At 38.9% G+C, this 24,754-nt stretch overlaps 1 protein-coding gene across 1 annotated transcript in view; it reads right to left on the bottom strand.

The window, feature by feature from the left end:
• The window catches only part of LOC118820121 (splicing factor SWAP), a 131,310-nt gene that overhangs the window by 60,599 nt on the left and 45,957 nt on the right, over nt 1–24,754 (bottom strand). Inside the window, exons 11-12 of the mRNA XM_036588260.1 lie at nt 13,750–13,834; nt 13,146–13,382 (exon numbers count right to left, since the gene is read on the bottom strand). Coding sequence (XP_036444153.1) covers nt 13,146–13,382; nt 13,750–13,834 — 322 coding nt within the window. The remainder of the gene's footprint in view (nt 1–13,145; nt 13,383–13,749; nt 13,835–24,754) is intronic.

Genomic DNA, 24,754 nt, shown 5'->3' with positions numbered 1-24,754 from the left:
AAAGGAGGGCTAATTCCACAGGGGTGGTTCTATACAATCTGGTGATGTTGTCTTGCCTGGAATTTGTGGCTATATTTCGACATATCAGTGATTACACTTGGTTATATTTGTCCAGCCATGCAGTCGGTTTAAAACAACTGCAAGTGGTTAAAATAAAACTCCAGACGTTTTATTTTAAACAGTTGCAGTTAAAGTCAAAGCCTATGCTAAAGAACATATTACTGTCCATTATGCTTTGAAACAATAAAATTGACCCATTTATAGCATTAACTCTGGCACAATTCAGCAGCAGCTCCTGTTAGTGCTGAGGGCTATATGTTTTCTAGTGGCAGCAGCTTTTTAGTTTGTTTGGGCTTCATTAAGTTGCTTATGGTGCTGAACGGTTGCCCAGGCTGAGGTATAACAGCCTTAAAAACATCCAACTCTTCAAAAACTCAAAACGAATAGAAAGTACAGCAATGCTGCAATGATGAAAAAAGAAAATGACAAAGTTTGAGGTTTCATTTCTTTTTAATAACCTCTCAACCAGGAACTGCAGAAAGAGTGCAATGGCCGGTTGGTGACCTGCTCGGAGTTTATTAGCATGGAAAACGCACAGCGGGTGTTGATATTTAAAAGCCTCGGCCGCTGCAGTACTAAAGCTGGCATGGCAGCTGCGGCGCTTCCTGACTGGGCCTGTAAAAGCCATCTAGCTAAGCAAAGATGGGCTCTAGGTGGAACTTGAATTTGACAATGGCTCAGCTTAGCTAAGCATGAGTGGGCAGAGAGCTCATGTGTTTCTGCAGTTTGTTCGACGGAAGTGCACGTCAAGAGAAAATAAGTCACTACATTACGCAAGCAAAGGAGAACACGGTCCCTATCCTTCTTACTAAAAATAGGCCCCCTGCCACGCAGCATCATATGAAACACTGTGTGAATACTACGGGTGAGAGAACAGGCTCAGTGCTCACTCGCACTCGACGAGGAAAAGGGCAAGAAGGAGGAGAGGAGTTGGGAGAAAGGAAACAGAGCGGAGAAACAGAAGAAAATGAGAAAAAGGATATAAAGGAAAAAAGACGTGTTCAGACACGCCCCATTCAGCACTACAATGTCTGCACAACTGTTCTTAAAGGAAAAAACTAAATGGCTTTGAAACAAAATCAAGTCTATAGTAGCCATAACTGGTTACCAAGAGAGTAATGATGCAGCATGATGACATATCACTATGCAAAAATGTGCAAATTGTTGCGATAATCATCTACATTGTATTAATTATGCTAATTCAGTCTTAAAAATAAAGGTTCATGAATAGCTCTTGAGTTGGATGCTTGGCTCTAGGAAAAACTATTTAAAAAAAAAAAAAGTCTTTCTATAATACGTTACTTGAACCCTGCCACATAAAACTGTAATGGTATATGCTGCAGAGTTGTAATAACAGATTTTGTCCAGTAATAAAAGTTTTATGTTACCATTGTTTGTCATGACGTTATAACCTTGAAGGTCATGACTGCTAAATAGAGCACGTTCAGCAAAAAATAACACGTAACATAAGCTGTCATGACACTTACTGATTACAGTAATAAAATGCTGTTATATTATTGAATAAAATCTGTCATGCTAACTCATGACAGACTTTTTCAGAATATAAGAATAAAAAGAAAACGGTGGAATAAACGGATATTTGTTTGTAGTTCATCTTAGATTCATAAGAATGAATTATACATGCTATATATTAATAAAAAAATGTTAACGTACAATATAACAAAATAAAATATCTTTTATCATTAGTATGCAACTTTGCATTGTAACTTTTGGAAGTAAGTGATTCTGAGATTATTTTCTGCCTCTTCTTCTCTAAAACATTCAGAATCAGAACCTAAAGTCAACAGCATACACTCATTTTTATTATTAAATGAAAGCAGCAATAAAAGCACTCCGATCTGCCCTCTGGGTATGTTTGAATTTTGGAGCTAATAAACATCGACAAACAAATAATACAGTCATCTCAAATTGAGGCAGTGCACTTGACTGGTCCCGAAAACAATGTCTGAGTCCTCCTTAACCAGATACAGAGAAAAGCATGAGTCAAAATGACGTTGAGAGCGAGACAAAGTCGAGACCATTAATTTGCTCTGAAGAGCAAGACCGGACTCCAGCACTTAAACACTATTCTGTAGTGCAGCACTGCATCTCTCAGCATCATCAGTTTTTGCATTTTCAATCCATCAATGTTCTCTAACTACAATACCCAACATGCATTGTCCAAATACAGCATACAAGTCCTGGGAATCCTCTCCACAAAAATTAAACATGCACTAAAGTACAGGCTACCTAACAGACATGACCCAAGCAGTAATGTTGGCTTGGCCTTGTGCCTTCGCCCCAAAGAACATGTCGCTCCTCACATCTTCAAGAAGCATGATCACATGGGTTTTTCTTTCTTTTTTTTTTGGTCTTTTTGTCTTTAAACTAGAAAATCTCACTCTCAGTACTACTGTGGTTCTAATGGAAGAGGCATGTCATAGATGGTCATAGCCACGGTCATGTTTTTCATTTTGGCCAGAGTGCCTCTTCAGGAGCGCAACTGTAAAGTGGGAACACCAAAGGCTGCAGTCAACACATTCCCAGCTCTAGTCTCTATGATACGATAGACTCAACATTATTCTTCATTCCATTTTGTTCAAACATTTGGAAAAATATGAAATCATGAACTCAGTAATGTAAAACAAATTGAACTGTAAGCTGGCTGTCCAGCTTAAAACTGAACTGAATGCTTACTTATGCATAGCTAACATAGCTATGCACTCGCCTTAATGAAGCCGTCCACAAACAAGAAGGAACAGTTCTTAGGGTGATACTGATTTCCTTAACAAATCAAGAGTCACAGCTTGGCCCATGATCAAACACATATGGTCCCTGGTCAAATAAGCTAATGAAGAGAGCACACATATGCACTTCACTAAATGGCCCTGATTCATTCAATTAAAGCAATGGGCTCATTCAACATCAGCACCGCTAAAACCTCTCAGCAGTTAAGTCTACAATACACACAGGAGTACAGCCACCAGCACTGCACCTCCCTCGGTCTCTCTGTTTCTCTGAAGCACCCTCACCTTCGTTTCATATGAGAAATCTAGACGACAAAAAACATAAACAAGCACGATCTCCAACACAGGAGCTGAGAATGGGACACTACTTCTGCTTGAGATGGACTGATAGGGAATTTCTGGGCCAATACAATAATCAGTAACACCTTATTAGGGCCAACACTGATACCATAAACCAGTAATTTAAATTATTTATTTAAATTTAATTCATTTTTTAATGTTTTACATTATTTTATGTAGATATTTTGCATCAGTAAGTAAACCTCTTATCTAAATATAAAGAACAGGAATATGGATTGGACTCACTACAACAACCAACAAAGTTAGATAACAATAAAAAAATCATCATTACCAATGATGAACCTGACATGATGCCATTTATCAAAACAAAATCAAACATTAACAATAATAATAACAAAAAAGTTATACCCATGTAGCCAAGGCTGCACAATAGAAACCTTTACAGCTAAGACTTCTAACATCATTTTGTATTGTAAAAGAGTGAAGTTAGTGGAAAAATATAAAAACGATATATCTTAATAAAAATATAATAGTCCTTCTGCAGAACAACATTCAAAATGAAGCTGAGTGTCCCCAGTGACTCATTTTGCCAGAAATGTACAAATATTTACATATTAAACCTCCATATATTTGCTGAAATATACTGAAACTTTATATCTGACTATACTGAAAAATAATATCTGAAATAAGCAGCTTATAGAATTAACCAGTCAAGTTACATGCTTTGTTGATTTTCTAAGTGAAAATAAGTAAAATTAACACATTCTCTATAAGAAAGCAACTTAAATATGGCATTTCCTGCCAATGTTAGAGTACAACTTCTGTTTATTTGCTGAGTTTAACATAGCAGAAAAAATAGAACATGAAATATTAAGTGCCATAACTTTTGCACATGCCACATTGTGTGTTTTATTTTTCCTTAATATGTTAAATTCAGCAAATAAAAAGTAATTGTTCTGCATTTATTGTGCATACATGTGCCTTCTGTATTGATGTGCTAACTTATTTTTACTTAGAAGATCAATAAAACGTGTTATCTGACCAGAGCTGCCCAAATTTTTGTACAGGACTGTACACCTGAAATACTGTATGTTTCAGCCTTTTTGAAGAATTCGTCATAAAAGGTGGTCGTCGGCGGTTGTTATAGGGAGCGGTTGTGGAGTCTAGAAAAGGGAAATTCCCACCACTGATGACTACACATGCTTCTACACACGCTTTAGTGTGTGCACAGGCTAAAAAGAGAACACAAAACTATCAGTTACAATCATTGGCCGTAACTGTAATGTTGAACCAATGATACAAAGTTTTATAATTGATCAGCAAACAATATATCTGCCACCGATACATCATACATCCCTAATTTCTATAGTACAACATATGGTACTACATTAGGCTAAGCCACACCAAAGAAAATTTAGCTAAGCTTGGCTCAAATTTTCAAGACTGCTTTTAGTGCACCCTTTTCACCAACATTTATATAAAGAGACCTGAGCAGACTTTTGTGCTCATAGTCTGGATTATTGGTTAGATTTTATCTAGAGTCTACAGTCTTGGCGGTAGTGGGTGCTCCACATTGACCTTTGGCTGCATGGTGATGATGCACTTTTTCTTATGAAACTTCCAGCAGCCACTGGAGAAAACAGACTCAAGGGAAAGTGCACCTGCATTTTTTCTCATGTACATACTTTATCCTTTCATAGGAAGTAAGTCCTTCTAGCTCACAAGCACTCAATCCCACCTCCAGCTCTTTCTGAAGGCTGCTCACACTGCAGCACCTACTGTTTTCAATACCAATGAATACAAATGAATGAACACTGTCAGACGTGCATCCCTTCCCTTCACTTTTTATTTTGAAATAAAATTTAAAGTAGCACGAAGGCTTTTTAGTTTCAGGATTTAACATAAAACTCCCCAATTCTTGTGACTCATATACAGCAATTAAGCCCATTTTAAATGCACAGTTTTTGTTTTTTTCCTGTGTCTTGTCATCACAAAAACAGTCGTGTACGTATACCCACCTATTCGGCCTACAACAGTTCAGCTCCGCCTATTCATGCTGAAATTACAAGGAGCGGTTTGGCCTGGACTACTTTTTGAATTAGACACAAAACAGAGCAGTCAATCAGAAGAGGTCATTAACGTATCAGTCCTAATGGCACAGTAACAGCTTGTTTCGTAGAAAGGAGTAAAGAAAAAGTCATATAATAATTTATTATTACGGTCTGTAGTACATAATCCCAGAGAGGAAAATAAAACACAAAATAAAACACAATAGCCCCTTTAACGCATGCAATAACTGAGAACTGTGAAAGAATCCCAAAATAGGCAGTCCCTCGAGATCACCCGTCCTTCCTAAATTGTGTTGCAAGTGCCCTACTAAAACAGAAAGAGAGTTAAAAAGCATGAGATGCTCTCCCTTGCAAGGATACTGAATGTCCTCTGGTGTATGCTCAGCCTTGCTGACTTTCAAAGATTTCCTGAAAACAAAGTGTCCTACACAGTGTCTGATACTCTACCTAGCCAGTTCCTGAACCAGAACTCTTCCTTTCAACTCCTCTAAGATTCATCTCCTCTCTGACAGACTACAACAAATACTGTGCTGCTTTCTACAGCGCTGCATGAAATGAATTATAATGGTCAGGTACTGCATGAAACCCCTGTGTACATAGAGCAAATATCAATTGAGAACAACATATTTCAACTGCAGGTACTACTAAAGGTTAAACAAACAAGTAAATAGAGTTGTATGCAAAAGTTTGGATGCATTCTTTGCCTATTTTATTGTTTTATCAGCATCCGTGAGCCAATAAGCACGCTCGTCCCAAAATCTACACTGCTGATTGGCTGTCTAAATTACATTCTGCATGCATGTTATTAATTTCTGCACTTCTCGATTAGTCTGCAATCCGTTACGGTTTGCAGATATATCCACTCCAGCACCTCACATTCATTTTGTAACCAAACATCATTCCTTCTATTCTTGTTTCTTCTAGTTCTGCAATATTCTTGAGCTATCTTCTCTGCAACACGTTTAAGATGTACCTACAGACTTTCGATGATGTTTAAGTGTCATTATGATGGCCATTCCAAAAGCTTCAGCTTGCTTTTCTTGAAGTATTGATCAATGGTTTTGAAGCGTGCTTTGAATTACTGTCATGCTATAAAAGATGACCTATTTTCACTTTCACATGGGGGGTTTTGCTTTGCTTCTCTTACCAGACTGTTTCTTTTCAAAAATCAACAAAACATGTCATTTGGCCTAAGGTATCCAAACTTTTGCATACAGCTGTAAAAGACTGTAAAGTGCATGACTTTTTGTCTTGTTTCATAATGCGACTTTTCTGTAGGGCGCAGCTCTGCATGGCATTCTCTTATAAATGTCTTTGTTCATTCCAAAACAACACTTTCTTTGCTAATGGAAAGGGCTTGTACCAGCAATTCACACACTCCAGGTAAAAAATGGTACCAATGTTAAAAGGTACTATTTTCGCTCTTTGCGCGCTGCTCGGCCAGCTGGGTTTAAAGCCTCAAAGTGTGTGATGTAGTTGGGGCTTTGACTCTGAACATAAGCTGAGATAGGAGAGGGACATTTACTCCTCTGTTCAGTCAGACAGAACCAAATGCAAAGTCATAACAAAGTCACAGCCAGCAAAATGTGCAATAATCTGCACTGTAACCACTATTTTTGATAAATGAACTGAATTAGAGCAGCAGCAGAGCTGCCTAGGGTTAGATCCTGCTGCAGAGCTAAAAGAGGTTTTTTGGAAGGAGCCAGACCACACAACACTTGTGTCCCATCTCAGGGGAGTGGCTTATCATGTTGCCAGAAAATCACTTCGATATTCTATAGATTCACATAGCAAGTTCAGTGGTGATTTGCCAAAAGACTATTTACAGTCACTTCTGGACTCGAGATGCACTTGAGTCGCATATTGACTGACTTAAATCAGAGACTTCTGACTCATGAAATTTCAGCAGAACTGATTGAAGCAGAACCTTAATGTGGTAAATGAATGACAACTTTTATTTGCAAACCTAAATGTTAAAACCTACTACAACTTCAACTAGCTATTGTGCTAGCTAACTAGCTTATGTGCTACTACAGCACTGCCTTTTCTGAGTGTAGCGCTTCGGTTTTGTCATTCAAACTGAAGGTTTTTCTATAATGTAAGGCTCATTATTTGAAGCAGTGTTGAACCTGGCAGGTTTTCAATGGGGTTAACTTTGGTACAATGCAATGCATGCAGCTTAATAACAAGACGACAGTAAAATTCTCTACTAAAGACTCGAAACACTTTAGACTCAACTTGGAAATAAAGCGACTTGTGACCATCTCTGTCCTGGAAATAAGGCTTATGGCAGGATTCTATGCAAATTTCATACCACCGCATCTGTCTTCATGTGACAGTACAGTGCCACAGGCTCAGCAGCGCAGCCAATACTGTCTAGATTTTAATGCAGGATTAAAAAAAATAAAAATCTAAAACCGCACCACAATGTTAATCATCTGAGACATGATCACCAGCATCAGCTAATCAGCTAATATTCTCTGAGAGAAATATGTTTAATTCTCTTGTGCCGGCAGCCCAACAAAAGTGTAATTTTAAAAAAGAAATGTAATTTGGTCTTACATTATGAAATGAAAAATATAACTGAGTCTTGAAGAGACTGCATAATTACATGCTGCGTACATTATTGAAACATTAAAAAGTTACTGATTTTAGTTTTTTTTGGGGTTCAAAAACTCCAATTAATGAAATTAAATGTCTTTGTAAAGTTAAAAAAAAGGCAGATAAGCCTAAATTACAGACTCCTAGTCCGCCCCCAGCATGCTCTGTGTTTGGTAAACAGTGCAAAACCCCAGAAAGAAGATACAAGAGCAGGGGGGGATTGGTAGCTGAATCCGGGCATTGGTAATCACAGCATGCGACTGTGATCCTTTTACAGTCCATCGATACAGATTAGGCAGCTCCAGGCCAATCAATAGCCCTGCAGTCTAACCCAATGTGCCACTGACTGAGGGCTGCCTTACTGCAGTGCCATTTGTTTCACTTTCTCCAAGCTACTTTCGGCCCCTCCGTGGCGCTGGTCTTATTATGCTAATAAGCCCAACGTTCCGCTGCTTAACGGATCTTTTGCTGCAGTCGCTGTCAGACTGATCCAGTCTAAACTGCATGATGGAACATTTTGGAGTCTGGAACGGATGGCACGCTCTGCGCCGGTGGGTTATAGAATTAGTCAGATAAGATCAACTTTAAAACGCCTAATTCATTATGGAAAATAACAGGATCTGCATGCTAGGCATTAAAAGTGTAGCATATCAGAGCTCATGTGGGCTTTTGTCCCCAGACTGAACTGTGGTAAAGGATGAGCTGGAAGCAAGGCTCATTCTCCAGGGATGCAGCGCGCATGCATGTGTTTGACTGAGAGGTGTCCTTCTCTCACGTGAACCCCACAACAAACTCCCACTCGATTAAAGAGGACAGTTAGCGCCGCTGGTGAGGATGGCATTTAGCTAGATCACACAGCTCACTCTTCTAATGCATATAACTTAATGCATTTACAGTCACTATGACATGACGGTGAGCAGGTTGACCTCTTCACTGAAGAATAATTAATAAACTGTACACTGAGATGTGCTGATGCTTCTTTAGTTCATGTGATTGTTATTAGCACTTCAGAGTTACCGTAAAAACAGCCCTGTGGTAAAAACTAGGACTGAACGAGTCAAGGAAAATATCTAATTGTAATTTTTACTAATTGACTAATATTGCGACTGTAATTTAAATATTGAATGTTTTATATAAAAATAAAGGATCAGGCCTGAACACTGAATGTAGTGCATCAGACTGCCCGAAAATTCTGACTATATTGCCATGTTCACAGATCATGGGTGATTGGGTGTTAATGATTGGTCCAACTCATCTACATGAAGTTCATAAGCTCCACATTATTAGGCTAAATAACCTCACCTGAAATTTGTGGAGGTAACGTTGCTGCAGGTACTGTGGGCTACAATAAAAACTGCAGCTCTTGCGATTTGAAAACTGCACTGCTCATTTCTTTATTTAATGAAAACCATAGCAAGATACTAGTATCACCACACATGAACATAACGACTTTTACACGTTAGTTGATAACCTACATTTACATCACATTTAAAGTAGCTAACACAGATGAAATTACTGTAGAAACGTGACTTTTGGGCTACACTGGTTGAAAGCGCTAAGTTATATCAAGGCAGAAATCATGCCTACAAAAAGTCACCCACGGTGCAGTGTAGTTTTTAAGACATCCTGAGGCCACAGTGTCAGGCTTCAGACATCAAGAAATGGCTTCAAATGCTGGGAAAAAAACATTGTAATCTCAGCTCAATCAGATTAAGATAAGAAGACACAAATACCATGGCAGTGTACTGTTTTTTCTTATTAGATAAATCACAGCTTCATGATCAAATTAAAGATTACAAATACAGAACTGCACTATTATGTCCTTTTATTCGATACATATTCAGTTTCAAATCATAAGCCTCAAACTTATCAACCAGAAAGTGTTGCTACTATTATTATCATTAGTAGTAGTAGCAGTAGTGGTAATAGTACCTAGTAGGTCTGTTTGTTGATGTGGACACATTCTTAGCGATACAGAGATAATACAGAGAGATGACAATAATAATACTAGAAACTTATTTTATTGTATTATTCTAGTAGTCATTTTGAGATGGCTACTAACTGTGAAGCAAAGCAGAAGACTAAGCTAAGCGGTCACAAACTATTAGACAGTCAAGTTTGTGTGTCACTGGCAACTTGAATCTTTCGTACTAGATTATTTACAGTTTTGTGGCCAAATTTAAAAAAATATCACAACACAATCAGAACATTTACTGAACTGTGTTATCATCCTCGTGTCATCACTGCGCTTGGTCCTGCGTCCACTTTAGTGTTAGAGGCAGTCACAAAATTACCAGACGAAAAGATAAAGTAAGGGGGAGGGGTGAAAAAACAACCAACCAACCAAACAAAAACAGCTCTGTTTACCATGGTTATTTTCCACATACTTGGCTGATTAAGGGGATTCTGTTACAGTACAGGCTTTTTACGAACATTTTATTCCAAGTCATTCCGGACTATTTCTTCTGGTCCATTCATCATAAAATATTTACACAGCTTAAAGGGCAGCTGGCATTTTCTCTCACACACACACACACGGTCTGATGGTCTGAAGCAGTCGCACAAGTCTAAGGTCACAATGTCCAAAGCCAAGTGTAGAACAGAGGGGTACAAAGCCCCCCAACATTGCACTGTGAAGAAGTAAAACTGCATTCTCTAGTGTGATGGAGCACCAACCAATACTATTGGGATGAGTTAACCCTAACCCTAACCCTCCTGCTGCTGAATGCAATCAAATCCTCCAACATTTAGCATAAAGCCTTGTCCAAAAAGTAGAGACAGTTACTTCAGCAGAGGGGGACAAACTCGTTTTTACTTGATTTTGGAAGAAACACTTAATGAGCAGGTGTCCACAAACATTTGGCCACAGTGACAATAGGCTCAGAATTCTTTATTCTGCTATGGCCATCAGGGTTTACCTAATAGGCCCATTTTATGCACCTGCAGGAAAAAAAGAAATAAATAACAAATGCACTTTGAAATAATGCAAATAAAGTCACTGTTCTATTTTTAAACAGACACAAAGATGCAGAATAACCCTACCTCCAATTATTTGTGTTTAAAACAGAATTAATTAGTTTACAGTGCCCTCCAGTATTAGTAGCACCCTGGTAAATATGAGCAAGAAAGACTGCAAAAAAAAAGTGTTCCTGTGTTATTTATCAGTTTGATCTTACAAAGAAAAACTGAAAGCACTAGAACATTTCAGTGACTTAAGACGAATAACAAATACCTCATTATATGAAATCCACAAAAGCATATTAATTATTTGGCCCCCTGGAAATTCTTGTCTCTCCAAGGTATAAATGCGAAATGTCGCAGACCAAACACCACTGGTCATCAATCAACATGCGGGATGCACAAATGAAGTGAGACAAAAGGTTGCTGCATTTAATGAATCAGGCAGTGAGTATAAAAGAAAGGTAGTTTCAGGTTTGAAACCAATCTACACGACAAAAGGTCAATTTCAAACTACTGGAGCTGTGGGACCCTGCAAGTGGACACAAGTGCATTTCCCCCCACACAAAAAGAAGGAGGCAAAACTTTAACAAAATTGTAATCTAGTTATTTATTATAATTATTTATTAAATTGTCTTTGTTATAATGTTGAGTAATAGGTGCTGATTGCATCCTGGAGGCACCAAGTCTCCAAAACTACGACTAAAAAAAAAAGCCACCTCAATCTCAATAAACTATCTGGAACAGTTGCCACAATATTGGTATTGTCAAAACAACACGCGTAAGCACCTGGCGCTAACTGCCCAGGGCTCTGATTGGAAGTGGGTACTGTGGTCAGATGAGACAAATGAGCCTTTTGGCAACAAACCACAGTGCTGGACTTGTAAAAGTGTCAAGGTCATGTAGAAAATAACCTAATCCCAATGTGAAGTACGGTGGTGGATCAGTCATGTTGCCACGCTATTTTAATTCCAAAAACCCCATCTTATCAGGATACATGGAATCAAGGATTGATGCATAGAACTAACGATTTCACCAAAAAAAGCAAAGATTGAGTTGTGCTGTAAGTTATAGCAGGCCAATGATCTGAAGCATACCTCAGAATAAATAGTTCACTGACCACATACTCAGGCTTTTGCAGGACAACCGAAGTCCCCTCATCTAAACCTCATGAAAAGCTCTGTCATATTTTCACTGTAAGATCAAGCGAATAAACAACAAAGACAAAAAATGTGTAGTAAATTCTATTCATTTCAATTTAATGATTGTATTCTGCTGCACTTGCATCACTTTTAGAATATTTCAATTTTCAACTGTTAAAAGTTGCCTAAAGTGTAACATATTTAAGTAAATGTTTTTGCAGAGTGATGAGTGATTCATGTTTTTTTATCTAAATTTTATCAAAATGTATTTGAATGTTTTTTCTTTCTTTTGGAGGGCAGTAGTTTCCTCTGTGGTATTCTCCCCTGAACACCACTTTCATTCCGTGTTTTTCTTAAAGCAGACTCATGATCAAGCGTAAGAGATGCCTGCAGATCCTTAGCTGTGACCCTAAGGCTCTTTATCACTTGTTTACGCTTACTTCAGTATGCCCTTGCACTGATCCTTGTAGGACGCCCACTCCTAAGGAGAATTTCAACAGTGGTGAATTTCTTCCAAGTCAGTTAAAATCCTTTTGTAACCCTTTCTAGTCTCTACAGCTTTTCTTGTTTGATTAGGGGCTTGAGCAGAAATATGTTCTGTTGAGCAGCACAGAACAAAATTTGGTATTTTTTTATGGAAGAGCAGGTCAAACCGAAATCTGAAGAGCCTGGAACACCTGACTCCAATTACTGTTTTTATTTATTTTTTAAAAATACATTATTATCTTAGTTCACATGCTTTTTCCATCAATGACCTGGTTTTGTATGACAATATGCTTGCAAGCACCTACTTTTAGTCGCAAAAAGCTGCAACTGCGGCTAATTCTAGATAATTCTTTAGCAAAGTAATTCATCACTCAGTGATTTTCATAACGTTCAACAAATTGCTTCTTGTCCCTTTCAGCCTACACAGCGCTTCATAGCAGTTTGCTGAGAATAGCCTTGTAGTTCCTCAATAAGGTGTGATTAAATAAATGAGGAGATGATTATGTAACTCCTGGGTTGACTTTTTTGTATTCTATGTGCACGGTGGAAATATGAAAGGCAGTAACTGGCACCTGAATGAAGGCGCACTGGCTGGTATTCACCAAGACCTTAGCTAGAAGCCAGCTAAGGTACCGCGCAAGTGTTAGGCCGAGCGCTTTTATAGAACAATCGATTCAAAGTGGAAAGTGTAACATTTCACATTTTCTTCTACATGATGTTACCTCAGTATCAGTTTGAGGTTACCCACCAACGAGCGCATGTGTGAGAGGGGCATGCTCTACCTTGCTTAGCCTCCAGCTCCTCCAGAGATAGCGTGGGCTTCTTCTCCTCAGGCTGTGGGGGAGGCGGAACCTCTCTCTGCACCTCCATTCCCGGCATGACCTGCTCCGCCCCCTCCTGCTCCTCCTCTTTTTCCCTATCCTCGTCGGAGTCGTCGTCTAGCCGCACCCGGTTCTTCTCCAGAGGCAGCATGTCGTTCTCTTTGGACTTTATTGCAAAACAGATGGGCGCAAAGGACGCTGGGAAGCGAGACACAGAGGTACAGTATTATTGCTAAATCTGTCTCATTTAGGCATGGCCATTAACCTTCCTCGCTGGGCTGAAAATGGGCCCAGCACTGATGGCCATTAGGACCAAAGACAGGATCATTACAGCCTGGCTCATATCTCACCAGAATGAGTGTTAACACAGTGACAACCTCGCAATGACACTCCGCTCTCCGAGTAGCAGTATTAAATTTGGGAATATTCAGGACAACAACCCCAATTAACAGAAAGAGGGAGAGCCTAACTGCGGCTGGGCAGGAGGAGTTTTTTGGTAATTTGAGCCAGACTGGTGGTCTGGCTCTGGAGGGCAGTTCTGTTGAGGCGTGTGTCCCAATCTTACCTTTAATGAGTTTGCCCTCGTTACTCTGTTTGTCTGAGGAACAGTTAGCTGTGCTGCCTCCATCACTGCTCCGCACCCCAGAGCCCTGAAAGAGAACGAGAGATTGAAAGAGTAATGTGCAAGACAAATGGACATCAAATAATAGGTAAGCAAGCCAGAAGGACAGGAAATGAGGAGTGCTGCATGATGCACATCTTTTGAAAAAGTCTGAATGACTCCTGTGTACACCTGCCCTTTACGGTACTGTTTCTGCTTTTGGCTAATGTAAGCTATGATGAATTTTCCGAGCAACCTAAGTGGTACTGCAAAAAGAGCACGTAAAGGCCAACTGGGACAGAAAGAGAACAATATGTTAATGCAGCGGAACCTTCACATCCAGTCCAATGCACTTTTTTGTTCATTCTGAGAATGCAGGAAGAAGACAGAGGAGGAAGAAGATATGGATTCCTTGAGTAACAGCGATAGTCCATATCTCATTTTTCTTCTAAGCACTTCAACGAAAAAAGGCTAACAGTCTGCCACTCTTTTCCAGGGGGGGGAACAGACAAGATACACGTAGAAAAACAAAAACAAAAAAAAATGGAAGTTCTGAAAAAGTAATTTCCACTTAGCCCAGATGTAGTCAATCAGCCAAGACAAGTTTGGAGTCCAAATTTTAAAGGTTAATGTTGTTAACGCTAGAAGTTAATACATACCTAAATTACCCAGTCCTTTCCTGTAAAATTACATCTTCAAAACTTCTCTCAAACCACATTCAGGTCTTCATTAGGGGTGTGCAGACTTGTCAATGTAGTTTATAATACAGCATGACCTACTGCAAGCTATACAAAAAAAAAACTTCACAGGACAGCCGAATGCTGCGGGCAGCCTTTTTTATATGACTTATATTTGTGTGAAGATGCACAGAAAATATCCGCATCGAGATGAAAAGAAGGGATATAGTGAAGAGTAATTCGCAGAGGCTGACAGAAGCCACAACGTCCACACCTCCAAAACCTCAACTACATGTTGTGCGAATCTGTGGAGCTGTGTGTCAAAGTAAATGTTGACTGGCTCTCCAGTAGCATTGAGGGAAGAAAGAGACTCAAACAATACTTGAACCAGAACTACCACAAAGTTATGTGCACGTAGCAGTCGGCCGAAGGGAAGCGATGTTATGGGTGTTTAAAACAATTCATTTTAAAAACATTACAAAAACAGTGGAGTGAGTAGTCATTCTTGGAAAGAGAGCAAAAATATCAGACCTGGTTTGGATTGCCCCTTAGTGTACACGTTTATGTTACATGAGACGGTGGGAACATCTGTGCACTATTCCCGCACAAGTTCACAGATACGTAGACAAGGAAGCAGAAACAGAAATCAGCCTTCAGGGAGTAGGAGTGCTGATCTAAAATCAGTTTTTGTGACCATGACCATGATCATTAGAGAGGAATCAGATCCAAGATCAAGCCTCTCCACAGTGGTCAAGCATTGTTCACATTTTTTTTTTTTTTTTGAAATTCATATTAAGTCATACTCTGTCCTAAACCACATTAACAAGCCTGCGAGGCCTTAATGAAGGCCCGGATGCAGCTTGAAAGAAGTTTTGTAGATGTATTTTTACAGAAATGCTTTAGTGCTATTTGAGCGATTATTGATTTCAATTGTTTGTTGGCAACATTAGCCTTACTGCTTCTGTTCTAAGCTACAGGAAGATTTGGACTCCAATCATGTCTTGGCTGACTGACTACATTTGGGGTAAGTGGAAAATTTCACCAAAGCATTCGTTTAAACTCTGCATTTTTAAAATCAATGTGTTGCTAGCCGCATAAGCTTTTGTGCTTTGCCACAAGCAAGTTCAGCCTTCCTTTAGCCATATTGACGCACATTTGCTGGGACTGCAACCATGACAATGGAGCTCTGATTGGACAGCCTGATTTTAAAAGCATCCAAATAATTGAGCTTGCTCAGATTACAGATTTTGAACAACCATCACCATTCATCAATTGGGAGACTTTCATAGCCATTTTCATAAACTAACTTCCATTTTTTTTCCCACCCATACAAGTCAGACTTGGTGTAAATTGGTCTTAAAAGGATAGTAAAGTATAAAGCCTTGAACACATCTGGCTGAATAGCTTAGGCTCTGAGCACTAAGAGTCCAGCTTAAATGTCAAATTAGAGTTAAATTACACAGCCTAAGAAATACTGCACTGTCATTCCAAAACATATGTGCTGCAGAGAGAAGGCAGAGAAAGCGACAGATTCAAAAAGGAGAGGGAGATGGAGAAAGAACAGAAAGGAGAGAGAGTAGAAAGTGAGGACGGCACAAAGGTGATGGAAAGTGGAGCTAAAGTTATGTCACTAATAGAAGTTTTTCAATATTTTACAGTTCTATTAAGGAAGTGTCGGTGACTTGTCTGCAAAGCCCGGTGTAAGATGAGAGGTCACGAGGCCATTAGCCTGCCTAAAAATCTCTCTCCCAGCAGAGGTGAAAGATGATGGGAGAGCTGATGGGAGAGAAGCCAAAAGAGATGAGATCTGGGACAGGCCAACTCACTAGATATAGTGAGGAATAGAGGGGGAAAAAAAAAGAAAACCAGGCCAGATAGGAAAGTGCTTAACTACGTGTTCCAACACCTTAAACAAAGCGCTATCCTGCTGCTCTAAATTATGAAAACTCTTCACAGCTGCTCGCTGTTTGTTTCTGCTGTGTTGCTTGGCCCTGTATGGACAAGCGTTTTCATTAATGTTTCAATTCATTCTGGTTGTCGGTTGATTCTCCAGGCACACAGCCGTTGTGTCATCCTACATTTGTGCATTAATATCAAATGCACATTAATATCAGAGTGGGGCTCTTCTATAGCTTTGCTCATGAGCATCTCTTCCTGCATAGTGGAGTCCAGTTAATTTATATGCTGGAATGCAGCATAAAGAAGCAGAAATCTTGTAAATCCTGTTTATGTGGGGAGTGCCAACAGAAGAAAAAAAAACACAGATGGAGCATGACGTGGAAGCGGTTCTGTAAAGTCCAAATGCAGCTTTAAGAGATTTTCCATAAGAAAGTGGTGCACGGTCAACATGTACAGCATCTCATGCATGAGTCCAGCTAAGCCGGATCAAAGCAAGGGAATAAGGAGACTTAGCCTGAAGAATACACGGAAGTGAGGGCAGAGGCCACTCGAGGGGATTTCGGTAAAGACTAGTTTTCTCAGTGCAGCAGGTTAGCTAAGCTTGACGTAAGCGCCTCTCAGACACGAAGACTCATGCCCTTTTTATACAGGGGTCAATGACATGCATGTTTGGGTGTCCAAGTCCATTATATTCCCAGGAAATGAATAATCTAATACATATACAAAGTAGTAGTACATCATTCTACAACACTTCCTTTATGTAAATGCATTTTCGGTGCATCAAAAAATAAAGGCATTTAGTCTAAAATGTCAGGTGGTGCGACCCTCCAACTATATATGCAGATTCAAATTAAAACCTTAAAAACCAATTTCCTGTGGCACAACCGACAACAGAGTACTTTTATTCTGACATTAAAGAAAGAGCTGGCGAGGCATTATATCATAAAGAAAAACCTCAAGTGACTCTTACACTCCTAAATATTTTGGGTGGGGGACAAGCTTTTTAGATTCACTGTTAGGCTGTTTACCTGCCAGCTGGTGTGACCACAGTAAAACCATGAAATATGTTATCATTATAATACTGTTTATCTAAAGAAAAAAAAAGTATAACATAGAAGACAGAGGTTTATACGGGTGTCCATGTACAAGGACTATCTTGTAGACACCATCAGTAGTTGTAAATATTAATAAATGTGTGGTTGCACCAGCTGACATTTTCTGGCTGGAAAAATTGATTATACTGTTTAAAAAATGAATTTCTACCATTATAAAATCTCGTAAACAAGTATCAATACCTTGACCAGATTCTTGCAGACACAAAATGCACATATCCTTTTTAAGAAGAATTCAATTTTTATTTTTTTTTATTAGTATAAGAAAACAACGTATTAAACTTTCAATTTTAAAAGCTTTATTTTTCATTGACCCCCCACACAAGTTGAAATACAGGCACACCTATAACTGTCCTTTATTGCTGGGAACATGGTCCACTATACCGCAAAAGACTAAGCTCCGATGTCATCTCTACATGTCATTCCTTCATTACATTTCCTTGGATAATTCCTTGGAAAGCCTAATCTTTGGTGACTACGCAAAAATATCAGCATTTCTATCAATTTCGAAACATGGAAGACTCCTTGGTTTCAAAGTGACTGTGACCCAGCAGGCTGCGGAGCGAGATGATCCAGATGACGATTCTGAGGCAGAAGAATTTCTCTCCCAGATTGTTCATGTGGCAGAGAGGGTAAGTGGGCACAATGAGTGAAATTCAACAAAAGGAGAAAAAATAAGAAAAGCCGAAAGAATGGAGACGGTCCCTGTCATGTGAGATGAAAGTCAGTGGAGTACTAGTCTGTGAGGGAAACAACATTAGCATGTGTATGAGAGAGAGAGAGAGAGAGAGAGAGAGAGAGAGAGAGAGAGAGAGAGAGAGACTTGGTGACTTTGCTATTCCGCCCATGTTTCTGTAACTAATAACTCTAAATGAGTTGCTGGAGGCCTTGTGTACAGTGTGATTATTTACACTAATCAAGTCATCAGAGCGGTGGCCCATGGCTGCTCGCTACATGAGGCGGTTTGTTCAGCCCTGCTCCCTAAAAAAGCGGCTCTGCCATCCTCCCGGGGCCACCCTCGCCCACACACAGCACGGTGAGGCAGCCGGAGGAGAGGAACATGCCACAGTAAGAGTGCCCAATTCCTCCTGGCTAGGACTACGTAATATATTGTTCTGATATAAGGACAATGTCCTTAGAAAAACTGTCGTCACAAGAGGCTGCAATATGCAAATGAGCCATTTATTAAGTCAATAAGATGTTGGGCTTTGAGCAGCAATGCAATCAACCCACAGTTATGAATGAGAACCAGTTCTAGATTGGTAAATACCAGAGTATCAATGTAAACTATTGCGTGATCAGCAGTGGAGAAACTGGAATTTTTGTTAACACTGCAAGCTGGTCACTCTCTCTCTCCCTCCCCCTACACCTCTTCTGTTTCATGTAAATGAGTAACCGATCAACCGATTAAATTAACATGAACTGGGAAATCAAATCAAAATGCCTCAATGTGACATATTTCTGAGTGAAACAGGCTACTAGAGCAGGACAAAATTGTGGGTGGTACATGATTTTATCCTTCGGATTTGACTGGATCGCAAAAAGTGGGTGCTCCTAAACGAACACAGAGTCAGAAGGAAATCAACACATAAAATAACCAGATTTCGTATTTCGTATCAATATTTTGATGTGCTTTTTTCTGTAGCTTCTGAAATACAAATCACTAATTGTTGAAAGCTTGATTTTAGTATGTATTTATATGTATTTTTTTACTTTTTAAGCCACAGACGAGGCAAAACTATTATTTAAAATAAAAAATTACCTAGTTTTTGAGCATGATATGGACTGTGTGTGTCTATCCACATCACTCCTTCACAAGCTGACCCCCCTCACAGCCTCTCAGCGTCACAGTGCAGCAGAAAACTTTAGAAAACAGCGCAAATACTGCCAGATATCTGAACTGACCTTTTGCACACAGCTGTATTTTACAATGGCTTTGAAAGCGGGTCAGCCATTGTTTTCTAACTGATATTTTGATGGGCTGCATCCTTGATTTTAGGCTTGTCAGTTATCAACAAATCACCAAGTAATGATGATCAAGCATGATAAGCAGTATTGATAAGGGTAACAGTATTGATAACTAATGATAACGATATCTAAAGCTGCAAGCATCCTCGTCGCTTAGATGCCTTGAAGAATTAAGGTTTTCACTTTAACGAACAAATGTAAAAAATTTTGATTTAAGTAATAAAGGCTAATCTTTAACCACATCCCATCAAGGGTTCACTGATGTTTTTATTATATGCAGGATGTTATTTCTGTCTATATTTCACATCTTTACTCCCGGGACAAAATAATCCAGAGCGGCCATAAGCAAGCAGCTGGAGGAGGAGTGGATGTGATGTTGTAAAGAGAATGCCAAAGTATAAAATCAGAAGAAAGTGATAACTGAAGTGAAAAGGAAAGAAGAGGTAGAGGAGAATAGATAAAGGAAGAAAACATAGCGACAAGGAGAAGGACAGGATAGGAGATGAAGATGGAGAGGAGAGAGAAAGGGAACAGAAGGCAAAGCCGCAAAGCAGAAAGACAGGAAAAAAGAAGAATGAAAAAAAAGGCAAGGAGAGGCAGTGAGAGAGAGGCATAACAAGAACAGACTCCGAACAGAGAGGAGTTAAACGTGAAGGAGGTTTTGGTGCCTCTCATGAGGAACAAACACAATGAGAGACGACAAACACAACCATGTTCAAGGACCCAGAAAAAAACAGCATTCTCTGCTTCCTTCACTTCTTCAAAAGTACACTCAGGTACTGCATAGTGATGCACAAAAATGCAGATTCAAAGAACACCAGCCTGGGCTGTATTGCTAGATGAGCAGCTTTATTAAATTCAAATCATAATAAGATACACTTTCATATAATAATATAATAAAATATCTCCTGTTCTACTTACAAATCTCAATGTGGTCTTGACTGAATGTTTAGAATCCAGACATTCGCTTGCTTGAATGAGCTACAGGTGAGAAATAATTAGTCAAATTAACAAAATTAGAGATATAAAAAGTAAAAAAGTATATGATTTGTCACTGCCTGCAATAACTGCAATGGTGTAGAATTAAAGTGGGCATCAATATCTAAACTAAAACTAAACGTTATTTTCTTGCTAAATCAATTAATGCACCCCCCACTCCAGTTCTACTACAGATGCTATTTTGAGGGTTATATTTTTTGTAGCATTAACTGATTTCATTAAATATTTAACAAAACTCTCACATTATATAACATAAAACTGGGTCACATTATACTTTTTAATAAAATCAATTTTGCCTCTTGTTTCAAAGGCTGTAACTGCAAACAAACATTCATAAGATCCTGCTAGACCTATGCTCCCTTTAAATGATACACAAAAAAGCCACTTGTGTGCTAATTGCTCCCTCTTGTGGAGAGACATTATTAGAGTGCTAAACATGTGCGAGTGAGTGAATGAGCTCCAAAGCCATGTGCACATGCAATACATTTTTTTAAATAAATAAATAAGTAAATATGGCATCAGTATAGTGGAGATGCTCTGGAAAGTCAACTATAAATGCCTGAGGGAAATCATGAAATATTATTTTTCATAACTTTACAATCAGAACCATCAGTACACGTATGCTATACAAAAAAAGTTCAGAAACTTCCTTAGATGGTACTCTCTCTACCACAGCCTAAAAATAAAGGGGAATAATGCCCCTTTTAACAGTTAAAGGGAATAAAACATTACGCGTAAACATATAGAATTTAATTTTTAGAAAGCCGCTTTAAAATTCTCTCTAGCTCTCTATCAATTCTCTTTCCCAACACAACCTTCTAAGCCTCACCATCAGGTTACATGTCACTCATCCCCAATTTCATCGCATCCAGGCCTACTGGAAGGTTTTAGAGAACACTACAAGGACAGAGCTGAGAGGTTCTAGAGTCCAAGACTGAAGAACAGGTGCACTACTGACAGGCAGACCAGCTGCATAACCGCAGTGCAAACAAAAATATGAATGTTCTAACGTTATAATGAACCCGAGCTGTGTTAACAAACAGATTCAATTAACAATGCTAATATGTCAGTGAACGTCCAATCCTGACAACAGATGCTAGAGAGTAAGAAAGTACGCAGCATTAGGGCTGAGAGAAGCTAGAGCAGTCATTGCAATGTGTTGGCCCTGAGGTGAACCACTACAGCCACGTTTCCAGCCTTGAAAGACACCAGACACAGCCCCGCAGGCCAGCAACTGGCCAGAACGGAGACGCTTCCGCAGTGTGTGTGTGCCTGTGCATATATTTACAGAACATCTTTGAGGCTAGGCCCAAGGACTGACACACTGTGTCGAGCCCCGGGGAAAGGCTTGTCAATCTTCAAGCAGCCATGCATCATAATGTGTGTATCTGTTAGCATGCATGGGCCTTCATCTGGCAGAGCAGTTGTGGGACTTAAAAGGCAGAAATATTCTAACTCAAGTCACCACTGTCTCAGACGCTTGGTGCACAGACACAGGTTTTCTGGTCATGGCTTTACTTTATTTAGCAGCCAGATAATTTCTAATGAACTGTTTATTTGATTATTGATTATCACACTAGGTATTCCAGTAAGTGTAATCAGAAACGACAGAAGCCTGTGCTCATGTTTTCTTTCTATCTGTAGGCTAGGAAGATGATCTCTCATCTGATAAACAGTACTTATACTTTTCACCTTTGAGAGAGAGAAGAAAATCAAGCTCCACTCTTACTTCAGGTCTGAAAAAACCCACAGGACTTTCTGTCCATCCTTTCCATTGTGAGAAGACAACTCAACACTACAGGTTTGAAAGGATGTGTAGCTGTCAAGAAGCAAAAGAAAACAGACAAACGAAGAAGAAAAATCAAATAAAGAAGATGATGGTGTTCTCGGAGTCCAGATCGCAGACATACTGTATACTAAAAAGTTTGATGTATTCAGTTGTTGAGACTTCTGTGTGATTTGCTTTTAAATACATACATACTTGAGAGAATATTCCCAAACCCAAGCCCTTTTTGTGACAGGTGCTAACAGACCCCAGTGACCATCTACCCTATGCTGTGGTCTTCCCCAAAACTTGCCTCTTTCTGGACATCCTTTGTTGATACTATTTTTAAGACCTATGGCTATAATATCATGCCCTCTCCAACAACTGCTATTTTGGTATATTCTCGGTTCCAGATGATTCCAATCTCCCAGCTCACTTATAAAAGGTCACTGATTTTTCCTCTCTATTAGCTAGATGCTCGATTTTATTTAAATGGAAAGATGTAAACCCTCCATCACACAACCAATGGATCAAAAATGTGATGCAAACCATGAAGCTGGAGACAATCAGATCCTTAACGGCTCCATTAAGAGATTTTACAAAACCTGGGACCCACTGATAAACTACGGTAACAGTACACCTGTCCTGAAACTATTAACACACATCTCTACTGGTGACGTGTCCTATCTATACTTAAATACACTACGATGCACAGGGTTTTGGTACTTTTTTTGTGATCCGTTTCTGCTGTGATCGGTTGTTGATGTTGGTTTTGTTGATCGGTTTTTGATGTTCCTTAATCTTCTATACACAGCTGTCCCTTGAGATATTTCAAATAAATGTCTTGTCTAAAAAATGAACACAGTCTATAAATAAAGTGTTTACAAAATATATGTGCTCTGTTTTTATCCTCTCTAACGCTGAAAAATTAATAGCTTGTACTGAACGGCTATATATGTATGTGTGTGTGTGTGTGTGTGTGTGTGTGTGTGTGTGTGTGTGCCTGACCTACGGAAAAAGTGCTCTTAAGGAGTCAGTCTAATAATATTCCTGTGAAAATGAGTCTAAAGCCTTGCAGCGTTGCTGTGCCCACACATACCTGCCTCATAATGTCATCTCTCAGTGCCCTCCACACACACAGCTGGTGTGCATCCAAATACAAAAAAAGTAATGTTATCATGAAGCACACACCTTCTCACATTTTTTGTTGTCACCTGTCATTTTAAGGGTTGCTGTTATTTTATTTTTATTGTTATTAATTTTAACCTATGCGGTGTGCTCTGAAATACTAGGAATCAAAAGATATTTTGAGGTGTTCAACATTATTTTTTTTAGGAGCAAAAAAACTTAGTAAATTATAACTATTTCACTGCAATTACTTATTAATAGTCATTACCTGATAAGCCTGATAATCTGTAAGACATTTAATTAATTTAATTATGGCTTTTCAAATACGAGGCGTTCTGGATGTTATATCTATTATTTCTTCATTCTCAAGGTTAAACAGCTTTCTCACTTATCAAGGAATTGTCTACAGCTCTGTTTATCATTCTGTATATCTAACATTCCTTCTTCAGATAAATAAGTTGGAATCTGTTACGTTGTAAAATCGTGCCATCATAATAAAATCATTGCATACATTTAATTGCCTTTTATTAAATTCACAGTGATCCCTAACTTTTGAAATGTGATTCCATTTTGAACACTAATGTATATATTTACAGAAATGGCAAACGTACATATTCATCTACATGCATGTTGTGTGTGTACAGCATTTCTCTTGATTTCAGTCAGACCAAAATAAATCTGTAAGGACAGAAACATTAATAAACACATGGATTTGCCCCTTGCTGATAATTACTGCCCAAGAGCAGTTTAATTCTAGGCTAGAGGGAACAAAGTGCACAGCTCTCGGGATACAGGCCATCATGGACTATTATTACTGACAGAAAGGAATATAAGGCATGTGAATAAATTTGACAACAAATAGGAAAATATACTAATTATAAAAGAACTTTAAAAGTCAGTGCCCGTCTCCTTCCTTTCATGTTTATGCCAATCCTCAGGATTAGAAAGAATGAGGCAACCACACCTGAGGGTGGAAAACAAACAGTTCTAAAATGACAGTTTTAATTTCCAAAAGCTAAAGAAGTGCATTAAAGAAAGGCAGAGCAAAGACAACACTGGCTTGAGATGAAGCAAAAAGGCAGTAGACTCAGTAGCCTCCACAGACACAGACTGAAGAAGGACAGAATCTAAAAATGAGTATTAACATTTAAAAGTTACGCGTTAACTACGTTAAGGGCTCTGACCTGATTTGAAAGGTCTGCCAATCTGAATTCTCCATTAGATCTTGACAAAACATGTAAAAACAAGGATATTACTTAACGGTACTTGGCATAAAGTATAGAGTGATAATGAGAAACGATGACAGTCATTTGTAAGATGGAGAAAGCATTTCTCTTAATAATTCCCTTATTTTTCTTTGCCCTCCTCCCCAAACTGGGTGAGAACACAGAATAATTAGAGCATATTTCTGATTCCTATAC

This window comes from Colossoma macropomum, unplaced genomic scaffold (assembly GCF_904425465.1).
Source record: "Colossoma macropomum unplaced genomic scaffold, Colossoma_macropomum, whole genome shotgun sequence".
NCBI classification, from domain to species: Eukaryota; Metazoa; Chordata; class Actinopteri; order Characiformes; family Serrasalmidae; genus Colossoma; species Colossoma macropomum.
Note: the sequence above shows the minus strand (reverse complement) of the source record. Positions and strands in the feature narration are given on the sequence as shown.